This window comes from Henckelia pumila, chromosome 4 (assembly GCF_033568475.1).
Source record: "Henckelia pumila isolate YLH828 chromosome 4, ASM3356847v2, whole genome shotgun sequence".
Taxonomy (NCBI): Eukaryota; Viridiplantae; Streptophyta; class Magnoliopsida; order Lamiales; family Gesneriaceae; genus Henckelia; species Henckelia pumila.
The window spans coordinates 112199991-112218555 of record NC_133123.1 but is presented as its reverse complement, the minus strand read 5'-3'; the positions used below and the strand labels follow the sequence as shown (position 1 = coordinate 112218555).

Genomic DNA, 18565 nt, shown 5'->3' with positions numbered 1-18565 from the left:
AAGCAAAGAGTAAGTTTAGACCTTCTGAATGAGAGATCGTAGCTTCCAATCAGGACAATTTGGAACGTGGCTTGCATGCAGAGATCGGAGCTTCCGATCGGGAGTTTGGAACTTTCGTCGTCGCCTATAAATAGAGAATCTGAGAATCAGATTTCCTTCTCATTCACACTTCGTTCCTCTCTTATCTTGAGCTCTTTGGGGGCGTTTCCGCCATATATTTGAGGGTTGAGTAGTACCGAGGAGCTTTCGAAGGAGCTGCGGCACGGTGCTCAGGATTGGGGCCTTCGACATCAAAGGGCTGACGACGGATGCAGGTATAGTTCGAGATCTCTAGTAGTATTAAGGAGTATCTATTGGCTTAGTTAAGGCATTTTGACCAATTTTAGTGATTTGATAATTGTTGGATTGTAGGCTTGGACCCTAGACTGGTATTGCTAAGACTGCCTTAGTGAGGTACGTAAGTAGTGATTGAGATTGTCAGCGAGTATGCATGCTTATATGTTGCATTTTACGTACCATGATCCATGTTTTAATGCTATATATATATATATATATATATATATATATATATATATATATATATATAATGTTGCATGTGCATATTTATGTTGAGCCGAATCTCATTTGAGATAGCCAGTTGAGTAGGGTCACTCAGCCTTACGTTCTTGTTATATTGTTGGACACCAGGAGATGCCGTGAATACGGATACTGGCGCTACGGTGATCCTTGTCTACTGTGTGGATGTATCCAACGGAGTTTGATCTCAGATGGTACTATACGCTCATTGGCGCCTAGGTTGAGCAATACGTTACAGTTGACCAGTACCATGTCACTTGCATGTATCATAGTAGGTTTGTATACTTGTGCTTTCGTTCTGATCGTAGTTCGACCACGTCCTTGTATTGTGTTTCCTTGGATATCCCATTCGACGGGACATGGCTCAGGTTGAACGAAGCCAGTGGTTCGAGGTAGGGTTGAGAGTGGATCAGTAGCCGTAGTGTTGTGCTTCTTCTCCAAGGTTGTTTAGTAGGTTTTGATATTGATTCGATTTGGTTGTATAACACTATTGTTACTTTTTTTTTAGTCACCGGTTGTATACTGCCGGTTTGGGTTGTTAACTCGCTTTATTTTTTCGTTATTTGTTTACTGTTGTAGGATTATCTCTAATTGTATGGTTAATAAATGATTTAGTAGGTGATCCGAGTTGGATCCCTACAGAGTATGAGAGAGTTCTTCAGCTGATCCTCGAGCCTATTTATAAGCATCGGTTGCAACGATCATAAATAAATTAAAAGTATCCCTTCCTCACAAAAATATCCGTTGCCTTGTTTGTTAGTCCATATAGATGATTCTGACAAATAGTAAAACTCTGTACACTGATGTTGTTGCGGAATCTACAATGTACGGAGAGCTTTATCCAAAAATAGCTAATTGTCAACTCTGAAGTGATTTGAATATGGTGTGAATGTTAATAGATTAAATTGACAGTCTTGAATATAATTGGGGTGCGTCAGTTGTCCTTTACTTTAGTTGTGGTCAGTCCAGTTGTGCATTCTTGACTAGTCGAATATAACTTCTAGTTGAGATTTAGTCAAGATGCTTAGTTCAGTCGTAATTTTCAGTCGTCAAATACTCAACTATATCTAGTCTTGATCTTTTGAGTATTTCAGTCATCTAAGCTTATAAAAAAATTTATTTACTGTGGTTTCGATTTGTATAAATGCTTCCGCTACTGTCAGTTGATTATATTACAATTCGAAGGGCACATAAATTATATTTTAATTATGTATTTTTTGATTATTGATGAACTGTATTATAAAAAAATAAATGAAAATATTAAAGCATAGATAAAACGAAAAACATCATTTTGTTATATATTTATAAATATGTTTTAATATATATTATTTTTGAATATATAATTTATCAGTTGTTATATATGCATGTGTGTGTGCATATATATGCTTGTATTAAATAATAATTATATTGTTTTCTACAATGAGTATCTCTTTATTTTAATAAAATTTAAATAAATATAAATTTATAGTTATTATAATTATAATTATAATCAATAAAATCATTTATAAAAAAATGTGCATTTATTTGAATTTAACATAAATATTGAACTTTAAAATAATTTTTGTAAATAGTAAAATAAAATTTTTAATTTGATCACAATTAAACTATTTTTAATAGTTCACGTACTAATTTAATATTTTATCAATAATTAGAATATCAAATTGATTTTTTTAATATATATTATTTTAGAGCCAGCAGAGAAGGAAAATTAAGATTCAAAATAAATATGCAGAAAACCAGTCCAGGGTGGTTCACCGGCGGTCCCAGCAACGAAATCGGCCAGCCGACGTCTTCTTTACTGGCTGATTGGAATGCTTACGCCGCCGCTTCCAAATCCGAAGTCGACACCGACGCAGATTCCTCATTCGATATCGAAGCCGCCGTTCGCACCGCCAACGACAAAGTCTCCAGTACTCTCGATGTGTAAGATTTCCGAAAACCTAGCCGGCTTCAACAATTAGAGGATGTTACTCTTCGGTTTTATATATGGTTTGACGCAGTGTTACTGTTTGCGATTCATGTTATGCTGCTAATTGCTGAGAGTGAAGAATTAATTGCTTCGTTATTAGCGTGCGCTGTCAACGCATACAGTAGATTAATTTTGTTAGCATTAGAGATGTGCAAATGCTAATGCAGCTTATATCTTCGTTTGTTGACACCGTCAATACTTTGTTACACGTATGAACTGGTGCTAGTATGTATGTATTGGAGCTGAATAAATTGCAGATGCTAATGTTTTCTGAATCATTGCTTTCACCTATTTTTTTTCCCTTTGGAAAGCTATAATAGGGCTAACACGCGTCCTTCATCAGTTATCACTCATAACTACTGTAATGGCAAATACCAATGAAAATGCAAAATGTGTTACTTCATATAAACACCTTACTCACTCACTCAACCAACTGTCCTGCTTCTGCAACTTTGCCCTTGTATTGGGTTTGTAGCTCTTATTAAATGAAAATGGGTTTGTAGTGGAAATAAATTTCTGTTTTATGCATGACCAGTCAATTTAATAAGTGTTTCCATGGGGAACTAGTGGCTAGACATCGGTTATTTTGTGTTTCTCTGTTTGGTGACGTTGTGAAAATAATACAGAAAACCTTTGAAACAGTTTGGTTTTTGTGGTGTTAACTAGAACTCTTGCCGAATTTCAAATCCTTTACAAGTTTTTAGTCTCCAAATTTTGCACCATCCAAGACAATAATGTCTACCCAACAGGTCCTCAATGCATATATTTCATGTTTTTCACATTATGATTTGTAGCCATATATCTTTTTCAGTGTCTAGTGTGCGCATGAATATGAAAATGCCTATCATCTTCCTGGGTAGTACATCTGGGACTGTTCTTGTGAGAATCTTTGAAAATATGCTAAGAATATTTAAAACACCAACAATATTGATTTTCTTTTTTAGTTAAGTATTTGCTAGGCCTGCATATATTGCTGAAGTTCTGAGATCAGTGTCTTAAGTGTAAGCACCTTGGGAACCTTCCAATTTGTCCATACAATCTGATTTACATATTTCCTATTTGTTGAAAAAAAATCCCTCTGAACTTGTATCTATTTTTCTCTTGCAGTCTGCAGATAGACTTTAGGAAATATAAATGAACCGCAGACGGAATTTCTCCTTTATGACTGTCTGTGTTATTATGTTGTGGTTATACATATCTTATTCATCTGTGTCCACGATTTATTGCCATATTTTGGGAGATATAGCATTCAAGAAAGCCACAAATATTCTCTTCAAAAGGCCATAGGATATGAGCCTCCGTATCACATTGTTGTTGCCAGTTTATTGAATCATAAAAATGATTCTTCATGTTGAAATTTTACACGAGTTTTTTCTCAAGCACAAAGCAAGCTTCAGTAATGTAGCTTGGATGAAGATGTGATTCAATAACAGGAGAGAAATTTTAAAAACGTAGCTAAAAATCCTAATATATTCCAAATTAGCAACCAATTCCAACAACGCACTAATCTATGGTCTGAAAGCGTCTAGAAGAACAGCAAAATGCCAAAATCCATTGCTATTGCAAAGGATAGATTTTGTTCTGGGAGATTCCAGCATCCATGTTGTCTGATAAGTGGAGGTAATGATAAACAGCATACATTAATCTCAAATCTCAATCTGTCTTAATTTTCCAAGTTTCCTTTTTCTTCAGAACTAAACTGAGAGTGTAGCATTAGGCGCTAAGCTGTAAAGGGCTACAAATTACCACCTGAAAGAATACCCGAGTACCTGCTTTCATAATGTGGATACTGGAGTATTGCATTATGCCATCATCACTTGTTTTTGGTGTTCATAAATTTTTGTTAAAACAGAATATTGAATAAAATTAGGTTTGCCACTCTTCCAAATGCATGACCTACCTTTGCAAATAACCTACATTTAGACAGGGTATGCTATACTTGTGTTCTTTTGCATGAAAAATAAATGTACAAATAGTGTTAAAGATGTTCAGCGTGGTATACTACTATTAGAATGTTAGCTGAAGTCTGGAGGAATCTTACTCTTTGTTTTATCTTATTGCTGTAATGATGAATAAGTATAAGATTTATCGAATTTGTGGGATGCATGTGTTCGAAACTAGGAGTTTGATTGTGGTATATGGACGGAAAAGGACAGATATTCATTTTCAAATACATTTTTCGCCTTAAGAGCAGAGGAATTAGATTATTAGAATATCAAGCCTTTGACTTGAGCACCACAGGAAGCTTTGGACTGATTCCCTACCAGCTCACTGTCTCTCTGCCCTGGCCTTGTGAGCAAATCATTGCTTGGTTTCTGCAGTAATATTGTACTCTACCTCGAGAAGCCCTTTCACTTGACTAGAAACAAACTAGCTGTCTTCTTCCAAGCTGCACAAAATATTAATCAGCATAAGCCCAAGCCTTGGCCAATCGTATTGAAACATATGTGATTATGGTGGAAAGCTTTTCCAATTTGTTTCATCTGTTATATTGACCTCAATTTTTGTTTTTCGACAGGGTATCTAAAGGAGTGAGAGGGTTACCCAGGAGCTTCAACTCTGCCACAAGCTATGTTCCCTCTGGAAAGTCTCTTATGTACTTTGGATTGTTCCTTGCCACTGGAGTCTTCTTCATCTTCATTGCTTTCACCATATTCCTTCCTGTGATGGTGCTGAAGCCTCAAAAATTTGCTGTCTGCTTCACTATTGGCTGTGCCTTCATAGTTGGTTCGCTTTTTGCCCTCAAAGGTCCAAAGAGTCAGCTTCAACACATGTTTTCTAAGGAGGTATTGCAATTGTATTTTTTTTAAGAAAATTAATTTATTTATAATATTTCCAGGATTAGAATGAGTTGTCTTTTCCACTTTTGTATTCTCCTAACCACTTTCCTGGAAATCTTACAACCCATTCAATCACATTTTCCTTTCACGCAGAGACTTTATTTCACATTAGGATTTGTTGGCAGCATGATGGGTACAATTTATGCATCCATGGTTCTTCACAGCTATTTTCTTTCAGGTTTCTTCTCTATACTTCAGGTATGAAACTCCCACCCCTCGTATAACAATTAGCTTCTTAATTAGCACATTCATTCTTACTTTATATTCCTCTTCTCCAATTGTTCTTGTTCATGTGATTGTCACAGAGGAAATCTTGACCTATTCTACTAACTAATGAGGTTTTCAGATACTGCGTCAAACTTTCTTAGCATATCTTTTTCCCTGCAAAATTAGAGTCCGCAGTTACACTGATTGGAATTTTTTGAGTTTCGAATCTGGAACTGCTTTCATTTCTGTGCGTTATTCTTGAATATCAACTCTTTCAAGAGAAGATGTACTATTTATTGGTTCAGTAGATAATTCAATACTCTATACTTTGTCATTTTTAATTTCGAATGAACCGTGTCCAACTCTGGCACTGAGTCTGAAAGTTGGAGTGGGACCAAGGATGTCCCTGCTGGTTTGGAGATGGCTCACATAGCCATTGGGATTCCTTATTATATTCCCAGAATGCATGATGATGCATCCTGAGCCGACCTCATGTATTAGTGGTCCCTTCCGTTCTCTACCATTGAATAGCACACTTGGTGTTTGCATATTTTTTCTTTAAACGAAATGGAACTGAATTATGTTCTACAAATGTGATATAAGATACTTAAAATGGATTTTTGTATGCAATTTATTTTACATTTTTTATTTTTCAGAATTCGAAGAATTTGAATTACTATATAGTATAATTAAAATATTAACGATTAATATAAACTTAGTACTCATTATTTTAATCAACATTTTAGTTTCAATCATTTTTTTTCTTCCCTTTGTCTGTCCGTCTTCCCTGGAATTTTTCTCCCTTCATGATTCAACTGGTGTTGCTTTGGCAACCGTCGGGATGAAATTTGGGGGCGTGGAAGGTGTGGGCTGGTGTTGGCAAGAAATTTGAGGGTGGTGGGTGCAACTTTTTGTTATTATTTTTTAGAAAGTTTAAATTAGTTTGGATCAAGCATTTCATATGTTTTGATTAAATTGATAAGGTTCTGGATAAATGTATATGTATCCTAGCCTGTATGTAGATCTTTGTGATTATTAATTCCTGCCATTTCCTGGGCATTTCTCTTCTGAAATTGATGGACATTAGCAAAACGTAGACTTTTGTAAGTAGGAGTTTACTTGCTACTAATCGCAAGGTAAGAATGAAGATGATCGGAAAAATCGAAGTCGAGAAGGCAGAAAACGGAGTATTGAAACAACTACCCTACATGTAGTTTGAAAATGCATTTGTGGGGAAGCATACTTAATTTTGCATGATTTACCTTTAGTATGGTTTCGGTATTTTGATACGTCTGATTTGCTAGGTGATTGCTCTCTCGTACTATGTCATCTCCTACTTCCCCGGAGGAGCAGCTGGGCTGAAATTCTTATCTTCAACTCTCGCCTCTTCAATACTCAGATGTTTTGGAAGATGATATTGATTTTCTACATTCTTGATAAAATTGGCACCTTCTATGAAGTCGCCTACAACGGAGTTTGGACTGGCTTTTTTAGCAGACTGAGCTGTTATCGTCTTAGTTGCACCTGTGCCAAATTGCAGGAACACATGGTTGAACAGATTTTGTGCAGAAATTATTTGGGAACGTTGTACATTCTGCTGTGTAAATTTTACCTAACACCACCAGTCATTTTGTTTGCTACAAAGCTTTTGATCAATTAAAAAAGTGCTGAAAAAGTGGTTTTTAGAAATATTTTATTCAGATCTTTATACATGAAACAGGTCAATCTTGCAAATATTTATAATTTAGTAATAATTTTTGGAATAAAAATAATTTTTTATTTATGGGTGAACTAAATAGAAGATTTGTCTTCAAAATAGATTTGTGAGACTGTTTCAAATTTGTTCTTGGGTTTTCAAAAATGTCATGCGTTTTCAAATCCTAAATCCCAAGTAGTCGCTGCGATTAACTTGTACCTGTAAATAAGACACGAGTACTCAAAATTTCGAAAATCCATCAATAGGATTTGTCAAATTGTTCACCGAACACTTGTGAGACTGTTTCAAATTTGTTCTTGGGTTTTCAAAAATGTCATGCGTTTTCAAATCCTAAACCCCAAGTGTTCGGTGAACAATTTGACAAATCCTTTTGATGGATTTTCGAAAATTTTGAGTACTCGTGTCTTATTTACAGGTACAAGTTAATCGTAACAATGTCATTGGTGCTCTGCCTTATCTCAAAGTCAACCGATCGAACTAAAACCTAATACCTTCTTGATGTACCAATCCGTGTAACTTTTCATTTCCTTTCAAGGGTTTTCACTTTTCCACAGAGGTTGGATGGATCGATGATCAATATTAAAAGAAGCGAATGCAAATAAAACATAAAGAAATGAAAGCAATTAAAAAAAAACAAATAATTTATCGGGTTTTTATAATGTTATAAATCACAAAAAATTAAAAAAAATAAAAGACATAAATAGAGAGAATCCAAGTGCATACAACTCCGAACCCACCCCATATGAGACCTAAAGTTAAATCCCTGCCATTCCATTTTCACCACCATTGCTGGTTCTGCCGTCACATTCACCGTAAAAAATAAAACAGTAATAATCTTCCTTTATTCTTGTAAATGATCCTATAAATTGTAGGATGGAAATGAGATTGAAATCTTTAGTGACAAGCAGTATATGTTTCATAGGTTCACAACCTTATTCCAAATGTTAATTACATAAGATAATAAAGAGCAAACATTTCTTTTTCTAAAATTACAATCAAAAGTAAAATTAACTAACATTACAACATGGAAGAATTTGATCCCGATCGTCCCAACTCCCAAGTTATAGAATTTTGTACAAACATAATTAAAAATACAATATAATGATAGGATGGGGAGATTGGTTAGAACAAGGTTGAATAAACAGTCACACTAAATTCTTCTTCAAATTAATTCAGTTGGGTTAACAACTTGGAATTTATAATTCTCGCGGGTCAATATTAGTTGGCTAACAAAATAAGTTTGTGCGGAAGTGGTAGCGCTAAGTCGCGTCACGCCCAAATTACCCAACTCAATAGATAAACAAGAATATGTAGTAGTGTGAGTAGAGATCGTTCCCACGAGAAAAGAAAAATTTAATGTGTTCTAAATAAAACAAAGGGGGGTTTTTGAGTTTTGAAATTAACTACTAAAAATTTAAGCAATTAAAAAGTAATATTATCACTATCATGCAAGATTGAGAATTAAACTGGAGAAATCAATAAGAGACAAGTCTTGGTATCGGTCGACTACACCATTGATATTCATTCATTCAATCATCGATTCCTAAAGATAATTAATCCTATCAAATATTCATCATTGAAATCAAATTCCTGTTTCACCTTAAGCTTAGTTAATTAGACATCAGCGTTCTAGATTAACCCTTACCAATTAATTAACCCGGATTCCAGCGATCTAGATTTAAATCTAAGGTAGCATTCAAACAGGTAAAACTGATGAACCTAGACAACACATGCACCAACGGATGTATTTAGCCTAGTCAAGAGTTGTTCCTACGATTTAATAAATTCAACAGCAAAAAATATCAAACGTAGTTGCTTCGCAAATTAGTTGATTCAAACAATTACGGATTTGAATTCTAATTTAGCTGTAGTTTGCATAGCAAAATCCTAAGATGGCCAATCTGAAAATTTCGCATACAAACATGAAATAAAACAGATCAACTATTGATACTCAATAAAAATTAAACACTGAAAATCGAATCTCATGAATAAATTATATCAAGGTTTCGTCTCCCTCAACCAAGTATAAAAGTTTAGCTACAACAATTCATCAAAAACCCAAGAAAAATTCAAAAGAAAGAAAGAAAACTTGAAAGAGAATTGTAATACAAAACCTAGCCGCCTTAGAGATATGCCAAAATCTGATAATTATCTCCCAAAAACGGAATAAAAGCCTAATAAAAGTCTAGGGTCCAAAATAAAAGAGTTTCCAAAATTACAAATTCTTCCCGTAAAAGTTCTCGCGCTCGATCCTATGAGTTGCCCGGATCGAGCGCGACTTTCTACTCGAGCACACTGCCTTGAATCTTCAGATGTCGCGCTCGATCCCATGAGTACGCAGGATCGAGCGCATGAAACTTTGCAAACCTTCTGCCTTACTTCTTCTTGGGTCGCACTCGATCGTATGAGTACGCAGGATCGAGCGCATGAGCAAAAATCCAATTTCTTCTTAAAACTTGATAATTCCTACACATTAAACCCGGAAGTATATTATGTAGCTAAATGCATGCATAAAACAAAACTAAGATAAAACATGAACAAAGACATATGAATGTATGCAAAACACTAACAAAATGACATTAAAATATGCAAACAAAACACAAATATCAAATACCCCACACTTAATCCTTGCTCACCCTCGAGCAAGTCATGCAAAAGACAACAGAATGAAAACAAAAATCAAGAAATACCACGGAGCACTAGCCTCAGCAATTCCAAAATTTTTACATCCATCCAAACCCACTAATTTTCCTTTGAAAATTTTTAAAGCACAAACTAATTTCACCACACAAACTATAAACTCCGCAACTCAAAACACTCTTTAATTCACACATTCATAGATCATGAGGACTTTTTAAGGTTGCATAGGATCAAGATGAATGGACATTCAAATCAACACACTCACAATTGGGTCAAGGATTCAAGTGTGTGCGTGTTTCGATCAAAAATTCATATTCATCGAAAGTGTCAATTGATAGTCCATAGGCAAAATTCTCGCAACCCCTCTCCACTAGTATATTGGGCGAATGTGACTCGGTCAATAGGTCTTAATTAGCTTATAATGTTAGACTTGGCTCATGGCTACAATGAAGGGAAAAGAATTCAAAGAGGGAGTAAATTATGCTCTTTGTCTTAAGTCCACTCCTTTTTATTCAGATTTCAACCTCTTTGCACTTCATTGATCTCCATTTTTTTTATATTGGTTTTCACCAACTAATTTTTTTTCTTTTTGCACCACTTTCTTTTTCATTTTTTTTCTATCCCTTTTCACTACAATATTTTGTTTTCAAATTTCTATCACCACACCATTCCATATTCACATTACAAAGTAGGAGCATAAAATAATTCTAACATTCAACTTACTCCCTTTAAGGTAGGAATTAGTGTTTAGGCTATAGGTAGTAGTTATAGGACCTTGAATAAAACGACCCAAAAACTACTACTAAATTTTTTTTAAAAAAATATAGTTTATACTTTAATTTATTTATTTACTATAAAATAATATTAATACATATATACATGCCCATACATATATATATCATACTTAAAAATAACTTTACTTAATTTAAAATACATGTACACAATAAGTACAATAAAAGTACACGCATGCAATTAAATACTTAAAATTAATTACTAAGTATTCATTTATAAAAATTCCATAACCAAATTTCTAAATAATAATTCTACACCAAAATCCATGCAAACATTAAAATAAATAATTAAATCTAACATCCATGCATATACTAAAAATCTAAAATAATAAAACATGTGCGGAATTGAGTGTTCTAAATCTCAACATAAAAATTATCCTAGAGCAATGGTCACGGGTACTAGCTGTCTGGATGCTCATATGCCCTCGCCGCCAGTCAGGACCACATTCTCTTCATTATTCTCATGCTCACCTGCACCATTTAAATCTAGTGAGCCTAGAGGCTCAGCATGTTCTATCCTTATGTAACAACATTAAACCACACACAAGAAAACATCATATAAAATACGTGAATATAACTATACTTGCATGATCTTAAAATTATAAGCATATAAACATGAAATAAATAATTATACTGCTCTATCATCATGCTAAAACATATATCATCATAATTAATAAATCTCATAAAACGACATAACATGATTTCTTAGTTCTCAACAGGTCGTATCCATGTCGGTGGCCTCATACTAAGCGATTGATCAATCTTAAACCAACGTACGCGGCGGTGGGGTTTCCACCTCTGTGCTGCCACTTCACCAGCCCTCTCAGTTGGATCCATAAGCTCATCATACATAAACATCATTAGGAAGGTCACCGGGCCCAGGTATCCTGGCCTCCAACCACATCACTTTCCACCTTCACTTCAACTTCCATAAAAATTATATTATTCTTAACATGAATTTAAACTTATCAAAAAAATTCTTACATGATGCATGAACTTGAAAATTCTCACTTATTTCTTTATTTTCCTGAAAGTTTGCCCGTAAATATATATTTAATTTATTTTCTTAAAAATCATACTTATATATCTAATAAAAATGAATGCATGAATTAAATATATATTTACAGACATTTATTTTTCCAAGGACTTGTTCGAGCTGCTGACCACTTGACTTAAACCCAAAAATTCTTAGACTGGCCCAATAAGCTTTAAGCCCAACATGACCTGACCCATTAATTCTCATGGATCCCCAGGTTCATGGCAAACTAATGGGATCATTTAAAACATTAATTAAGCCCATTAATCTATTTAACTTAAAATTAATCCAATAAATTAATTATCTAGTTCATTATCCTAGGGATTAGACCGTTAAAATTACTAAATCCGACACAACTTGACCCAATAATACTCATGGATCACGCGGCCCATGACAAATTAGTGGGCTCACTTAATTAATTATTTAAGCCCATACTTAATATTAAATTAGTCTAATTAATTAACTAAGTCAAGCCTAAACCCATTAATTATTAACTTAATCTCTTATTTAATTTAAAATAAAAATACCCGAGCCCAACTAATATAACCCGGACCAAACTAACTTGACCCATTATATTTTAGACCCGACCCGGACCCGAAAAGCCGAGCCCGGCCTGCCAAAACACCAGACTCCTAGCTTACCTCTCCCTAAGCCCAATTCGAGGTATCCCTGAGCGGCTTCAGAAAATCTGATTGTGCTGCCTGCTCAGGCCACCTTTGGCCTTGAAACTACCTCCCATACTTAGACAACACCCAGACAGTTCTAACTCAATAAATTTGACCTTAAACCGAGCTCTGTAGAAGGAGAACAAACCAAAACAACAGAGCCCCTCTGTTGTTGTACGTGCAGAACGCAACCGCTGACTTCCGGCCGTTCGGCCGCCCATCTCCAGCCACCAACGACCGGATAACCACCTGGAAAACCTTTCCAAAGGTCTTGGGGTTATAACGCAACTGGAACCAACCTAAAACTCGTCCTGTGGACCAAGAACAAGCCCTCGCACGCAAACCGCTCAGTTTGCGTCTAAACCCGCGTCCAGCATGAACCTAGACCAAACCAACGACTAAAGCCACTGAACCATCATCCAAACACAACCCTAGGGACCCTATATCAACCCTCAACCCGTTGGTCAGCAAGCTAGAACAATCCATGACAGAAAAACGTGAGAAAATTGATTCATAAGCCTTAAAAACGTAGGTTCTATGATGTTCATGAATGTTCTTTATTAAAACCACATACATCATGCAAGATCATAATTTTCATGCTAAAATCAGAATAATATGACTTAAATGGTGTTCAAGAAGGGATTCAAACGTGCCTTTGCGTTATTTACGTTCGAATTTACGTTACCGACATGTAGATTGATCTCCGGGACAAACGGATCTTCAAACCGAGTTAAAAATCTTCAAGATATGGGTATGGTGGCTGATACTGATGGAGGGTGTCTGATGAAGGTGGCGGCTAAGTGTTTTATCGTGAGATTGGAGTGGTTTAGGTTAGGATTTTTAATGTAAAATTATAAAACAAACAACATACCAAAGAACAAAAAATGTAAAAGGAATGAAATGCAAAGAAAAGTAAACTAAACTCCCCTGGTTTAGCGGTTGGCGTCGTTCTCCTCTTCATGTCGGGAGGAAGGACAGGATTGGTGAGTGGAAACTTGAAAGGTGGTGGGAATGGTACAGCCGGTGGAAGCTTGGTGGGGTCGATCCCTAGCCTCTCGGAGATGCCGCGACAAATGTAGTCCAAGGCCTAAAGATTCGAAGCTGTAGCTGCATTGAATGCATTTTGGTGCTGGGCGTATTTGGCCAACTCCATACAGTGACAGTAGTAGTTTGGCGGGGAGGCGGCACATGGCATACGGGATCGTGGACCGGCACAAAGTGATTGTCCACCATGAATTGGCTTCTCCGATATGCTCGTTTGGCATCAATAGCCGCTTTGTCAATGGGGCGTTTTGGTTGCAACCATTCCTCGTCGGGTCGAGGTTGCACACCGACGCGCATGCACAACTGTGTGATGATCATCGGGAAGAAAAGACCCGCTGTCCTGGAATTGATTGAATGCCGCATCTGATCATGAATCATTCGTCCCACATTGACCGGCAAATTAAGATCAAGAGCGTAGAGTAGCACGACACGCTCAACGTGGACTTCACTCGTGTGGGAGATGAGCATCATACGGTGGGCGACGAAGGAGTACCAAGTGGCCGGACTCAAAAGTAGGTATTTCTCCTTAAAGCATTTGAAAGTAACAGGGTCCAGCCAGGCAGCCCCGACAAAGCACAATTGCTGAAGAACCTCATGTAAATCCGGGGCGAGGGCGATGCTTTGGTATAGGCTATCATCGACATCCGGTGTCTCTAGCAGACTATTCAACTCCTAGGGTGTATAAGAAACCAAAAGTTCCTCGGACGAAGGCCTTGCCATCCACCCGTTCTGCAGCGTTAGCATAAAATTCCCTAACAATAGGGACAATGGCCGGAGTACTGCTTGCAGAATGTGCCCCACCCACGGTTCAATATTTGGATAGACACATCGCTTTCGTTAAATTCAAGATCAAAACCCCTATCAGTAATAGGGGAGCGATGGAGTTTATCATGATCATACCTATCCCGAGCAGTTTGGTTGACGAATCGGCCGGTGAGGTTTAGTGAAGCGGTTGAAGCCCTTGCGCCCTGGCGAGAAGATTTGCTTATCTATCTATTGCGTTTCGGAGCCATGATATCGCAAAGATTGCAAGAGAAATTGACAGGGGCGATTCTTCGAACACGTGGTGTGCACCAGAAATTCCGGCGTTCCTAGCAAAATATGGCGGTGGAGAAGTGTAGATGAGAGAAGGGATGATGATTCCAAGCCGTAGAATGATGCCTGCAAGAGATGAAGAACAATTGGTGAAGATTTGAGAGAATTCAAAATTTGGGGGGTTTAGGGTTCTAGGGAGGCCGAGAGAAAAAGTGAGGGGAGAGAAGGGGGAAAAGAAGATAAAAGAAAAAAAAACGCGCAAAAGGAGGCGCGATCGATCCCATGAGTACGCAGGATCGAGCACGCAACTTAAAAGTTCGGGACAGTGAGTTGAGGATTTCCGCGCGCTCGATCGCTTGAGTATGCAGGATCGAGCGCGCACAAAATAATATCCGGGGCAGTGAGTTGGGGAATATCGCGCGCTCAATCCTATGAGTTCGTAGGATCGAGCGCGGCATTCCTCCAGTGATGCTTTTTGTAATTTTTCAAAATTTTCTGAAAACCAAGTAAAAACAAAGCAAACAAACAAACGACTAAGATGAAATAAAAACAAAAGGAATAGAAACACTGGGTTGCCTCCCAGTCAGCGCCTTTGTTTAAGGTCGTTGGCTCGACTGAATGTTGCGATTTACTCGACATTTGGCGGAGCATCTAGAGTGATATCATGCTCGTCCCCTCCTACATTTGCTTGGACTCCTTTATATTAGTGTTTAAGCCGGTGGCCATTGACCTTAAATGTTTTGGATGTGTCCAAGCTTTGAATTTCAACTGCACCATGGGGAAAGACATTAGTTACAACAAAAAGACCATTCCAACGTGAACGCAACTTACATGGAAACAACCGAAGTTGTGAGTGATAGAGCAGAACTTTCTGACCGACTTCGAATTTCTGTCTAGAAATCATCTTGTCGTGGAAGGCCTTTGTCTTTTCCTTGTAAATCTTTGAGCTGGCGTAAGCATCATTGCGGATCTCTTCTAATTCTTGAAGCTGCAGCTTCCGGTGCTCGCCACTCTCATCCATCTGCATGTTAAAGTTTTTAATAGCCCAATAGGCTCTATGCTCCAATTCCACTGGCAGATGGCATGGTTTTCCAAAAATCAGCCAATATGGGGACATTCCAATCGGCGTCTTGAATGCGGTTCTATAGGCCCACAGAGCATCATCCAAACGCAATCTTCAGTCTTTTCTTGTAGGATTCACGGTCTTTTCTAGAATGGACTTGATCTCTCTATTCGAAAATTCAGCCTGACCATTGGATTGTGGGTGGTATGCGGTGGAGATCCTGTGCGTCACATGGTAATTTTTAGCAAACTGGCCAGAGTTCGATTGCAGAAGTGCGTTCCTCTATCACTGATGATGGCTCCTGGAATCCCAAACCTAGAGAAAAGATTGTGCTTGATAATTAAACTCTGCAACAACTTTAGAATCATCAGTACGGGTGGCCTTTGCTTCTAACCATTTCGAGACATAGTCGACAACACCATATGAACTTGTAAAAGGTCCCATGAAGTCGATGCCCCACACATCAAATATTTCACAAACTAAAATAGGTTGTTGAGGCATCTCCTTACGCTGGGAGATACTACCGTCCTGGAATTGAGTGAACGACTTACAAAAAATGTAAGCGTCTCGAAATAAGGATGGCAAAAAAAATCCGCAATCCAACACCTTTCTCGCTGTCTTTTTTGCTCCAAAATGGCCACCACACACATGAGAATGACAAAACGTGAGAATAGGAATTACCTCGCTCGCAGGTACACATCGACATATAACTTGATCAGCGCAGTGTTTTCACAAGTATGGATCATCCCATACATAATACTTGGCATCGCTTCTCACCTTGTCCTTTTGTGCCTTGGAGAATTCAGAGGGAAACCCTTTAGTAACTAAATAATTGACAATATTTGCGTACCAGGGAAATTCTGTGCTTGCTGAAAACAGCTGCTCATCAGGAAATTCTTCACGCAAGCTCAGCTCCTCATCAATATGAACTAGGCAGCTCAAGTAGTCAGCGACTCAATTTTCTGTCCCTCTTTTGTCCTTGATTTCCACGTCAAATTCGCTCAGGAGTAGTATCCATCTTATTAGCCTTGGTTTCGCCTCCTTCTTCGCCATCAGAAAACGAAGAGCTGCATGATCAGAATAAACAATGACTTTAGCACCAAGTAAATAAGAGCGAAATTTTTCTAATGCAAAAACTACAGCCAAGAGTTCCTTTTCAGTGGTGGAGTAGTTCCATTGGGCATCGTTCAGGATACGCAAAGCGTAGTAGATAGCATTGCGGTGCTTTCCCAACTTTTTGGCCCAAAACCGCGCCCACAGCATAGTCGCTGGCATCACACATGATCTCAAATGGTTTGCTCCAGTCCGGTGGTTGGATTATTGGTGCAGATGTAAATGAGTCTTTGAGTTTGTCAAAGGACATTTTGCATGGTTCATCAAACTCAAACGGGACATCTTTTTGCAACAGTTTGCACATGGGGGATGCGATCTTGGCGAAGTCCTGAATGTATCTCCTGTAGAAACTTGCATGGCCAATAAAAAGCGTACTTCCCGCACACATGTGGGATAAGGGAGAGATTGAATAATATAAATTTTAGCTTTGTCTACCTCTATTCCCTTAGATGAAACGACATGACCCAACAAAACACCTTGCCCAACCATAAAATGACACTTTTCAGAATTTAGGACTAGGTTGGTTTCGACACACCTCTTAAGGACAAGAGCAATGTTAAACCAATAGTTTTCGACTGAATCACCATAGACAGTGAAATCATCCATAAAAACTTCTAAGATATGCTCAATGAAATCAGAAAAGATACTAACCATACACCGTTGGAAAGTGGTCGGTGCATTGCAAAGTCCAAAGGGCATCCGTCGATATGCAAAGGTGCCAAACGGGCAAGTGAATGTCATCTTCTCCTGATCTTCTGGCGCAATAGCAATCTAAAAATAACAAGAATAGCCATCAAGAAAACAATAATAAGGATGACATGCCAAACGTTCAATCATTTGATCAATAAAGGGTAAAGGGAAGTGGTCTTTTCGGGTTCCAGCATTTAACTTCCTATAATCTATACAAACCCTCCACCCATTTTGAATTCGGGTGGGAACCAATTCATCATCCTTGTTCTTCACCACAGTTATCCCGGTTTTCTTGGGCACCACTTGGACTGGACTGACCCACTGACTGTCAGAAATCGGGTAGATGACTCCAACTTCAAGGAGTTTCAAAATTTCAGCCTTCACCACCTCCATCATCGGTGGGTTCAACTTTCTTTGCGGCTGACGTGAGGGATTCACTCCTTTCTCCATCAAAATTATGTGCATGCATGTAGAAGGGCTAATTCCCTTGATGTCTGCTATGGTCCACCCAATAGAAGTCTTGTGATCTTGTAGTACTTTGACTAATTGTTCCTCTTGGTTGGATTCCAAACTATTGGATATGATGATTGGTAATGTTTCTCCTTCTCCAAGGAAAACATACTTAAGATGTTTGGGAAGCGTCATTAGTTCAACCACTGGCGCCTGCAAAACAGATGGAAGGCGCCGAGTATTAGAAATTGGTAATGATATATAAGAGACATTACCTAACTGAGGTAGCTCAGGAGAACTGTTCAAAATTTTCTCAATCTCTTTCGCTTCTTCGCTGAATCCAATTCCACTATCCTGCTGAATGGGTGCAACAATAGCCACCTCAAGCTCATCTTTTCCTGCATGCTCATAATAATCTTGTGCCAAGTAATCCACAATATCAACAGAAAATACACAATCATCACTGTCAGGAAATTTCATGGCATCATAAATATTGAATTTCACAACTTCTCCATCAAATTCCATAGTGAGTGTGCCACTGTGAACATCAATTTTAGTCATGAAAGTTTTCAAGAATGGTCTGCCTAACAAAATAGGACTATTGTGATCACCGTTTTCCATGTCGAGCACATAAAAATCTGCAAGAAATACCAAGTCATTTACTTGCACTAACACATCTTCTACTGTTCCCCTAGGGTATGCATTAGACCTATAAGCTAACTGAATAAC

General features: G+C 37.6%; 1 protein-coding gene across 1 annotated transcript; it reads left to right on the top strand.

The window, feature by feature from the left end:
* The first annotated feature begins 2286 nt into the window (after positions 1–2286).
* Positions 2287–7268, top strand: LOC140865313 (uncharacterized). Its single transcript, XM_073269912.1, has 4 exons — positions 2287–2499; positions 5064–5331; positions 5479–5583; positions 6897–7268. The coding sequence occupies exons 1-4, from the start codon at positions 2303–2305 to the stop codon at positions 7005–7007; spliced, it is 681 nt and encodes a 226-aa protein (XP_073126013.1). The 5' UTR covers positions 2287–2302; the 3' UTR covers positions 7008–7268.
* Positions 7269–18565: the final 11297 nt, after the last annotated feature.

Coding starts and splice junctions, on each gene's coding strand:
- LOC140865313 (XM_073269912.1), top strand. CDS start 2,303: ATGCAGAAAACCAGTCCAGGGTGGTTCACCGGCGGTCCCAGCAACGAA. Junction 2,500..5,063: donor GTCTCCAGTACTCTCGATGT/GTAAGATTTCCG, acceptor GTTTTTCGACAG/GGTATCTAAAGGAGTGAGAG. Junction 5,584..6,896: donor GTTTCTTCTCTATACTTCAG/GTATGAAACTCC, acceptor CTGATTTGCTAG/GTGATTGCTCTCTCGTACTA.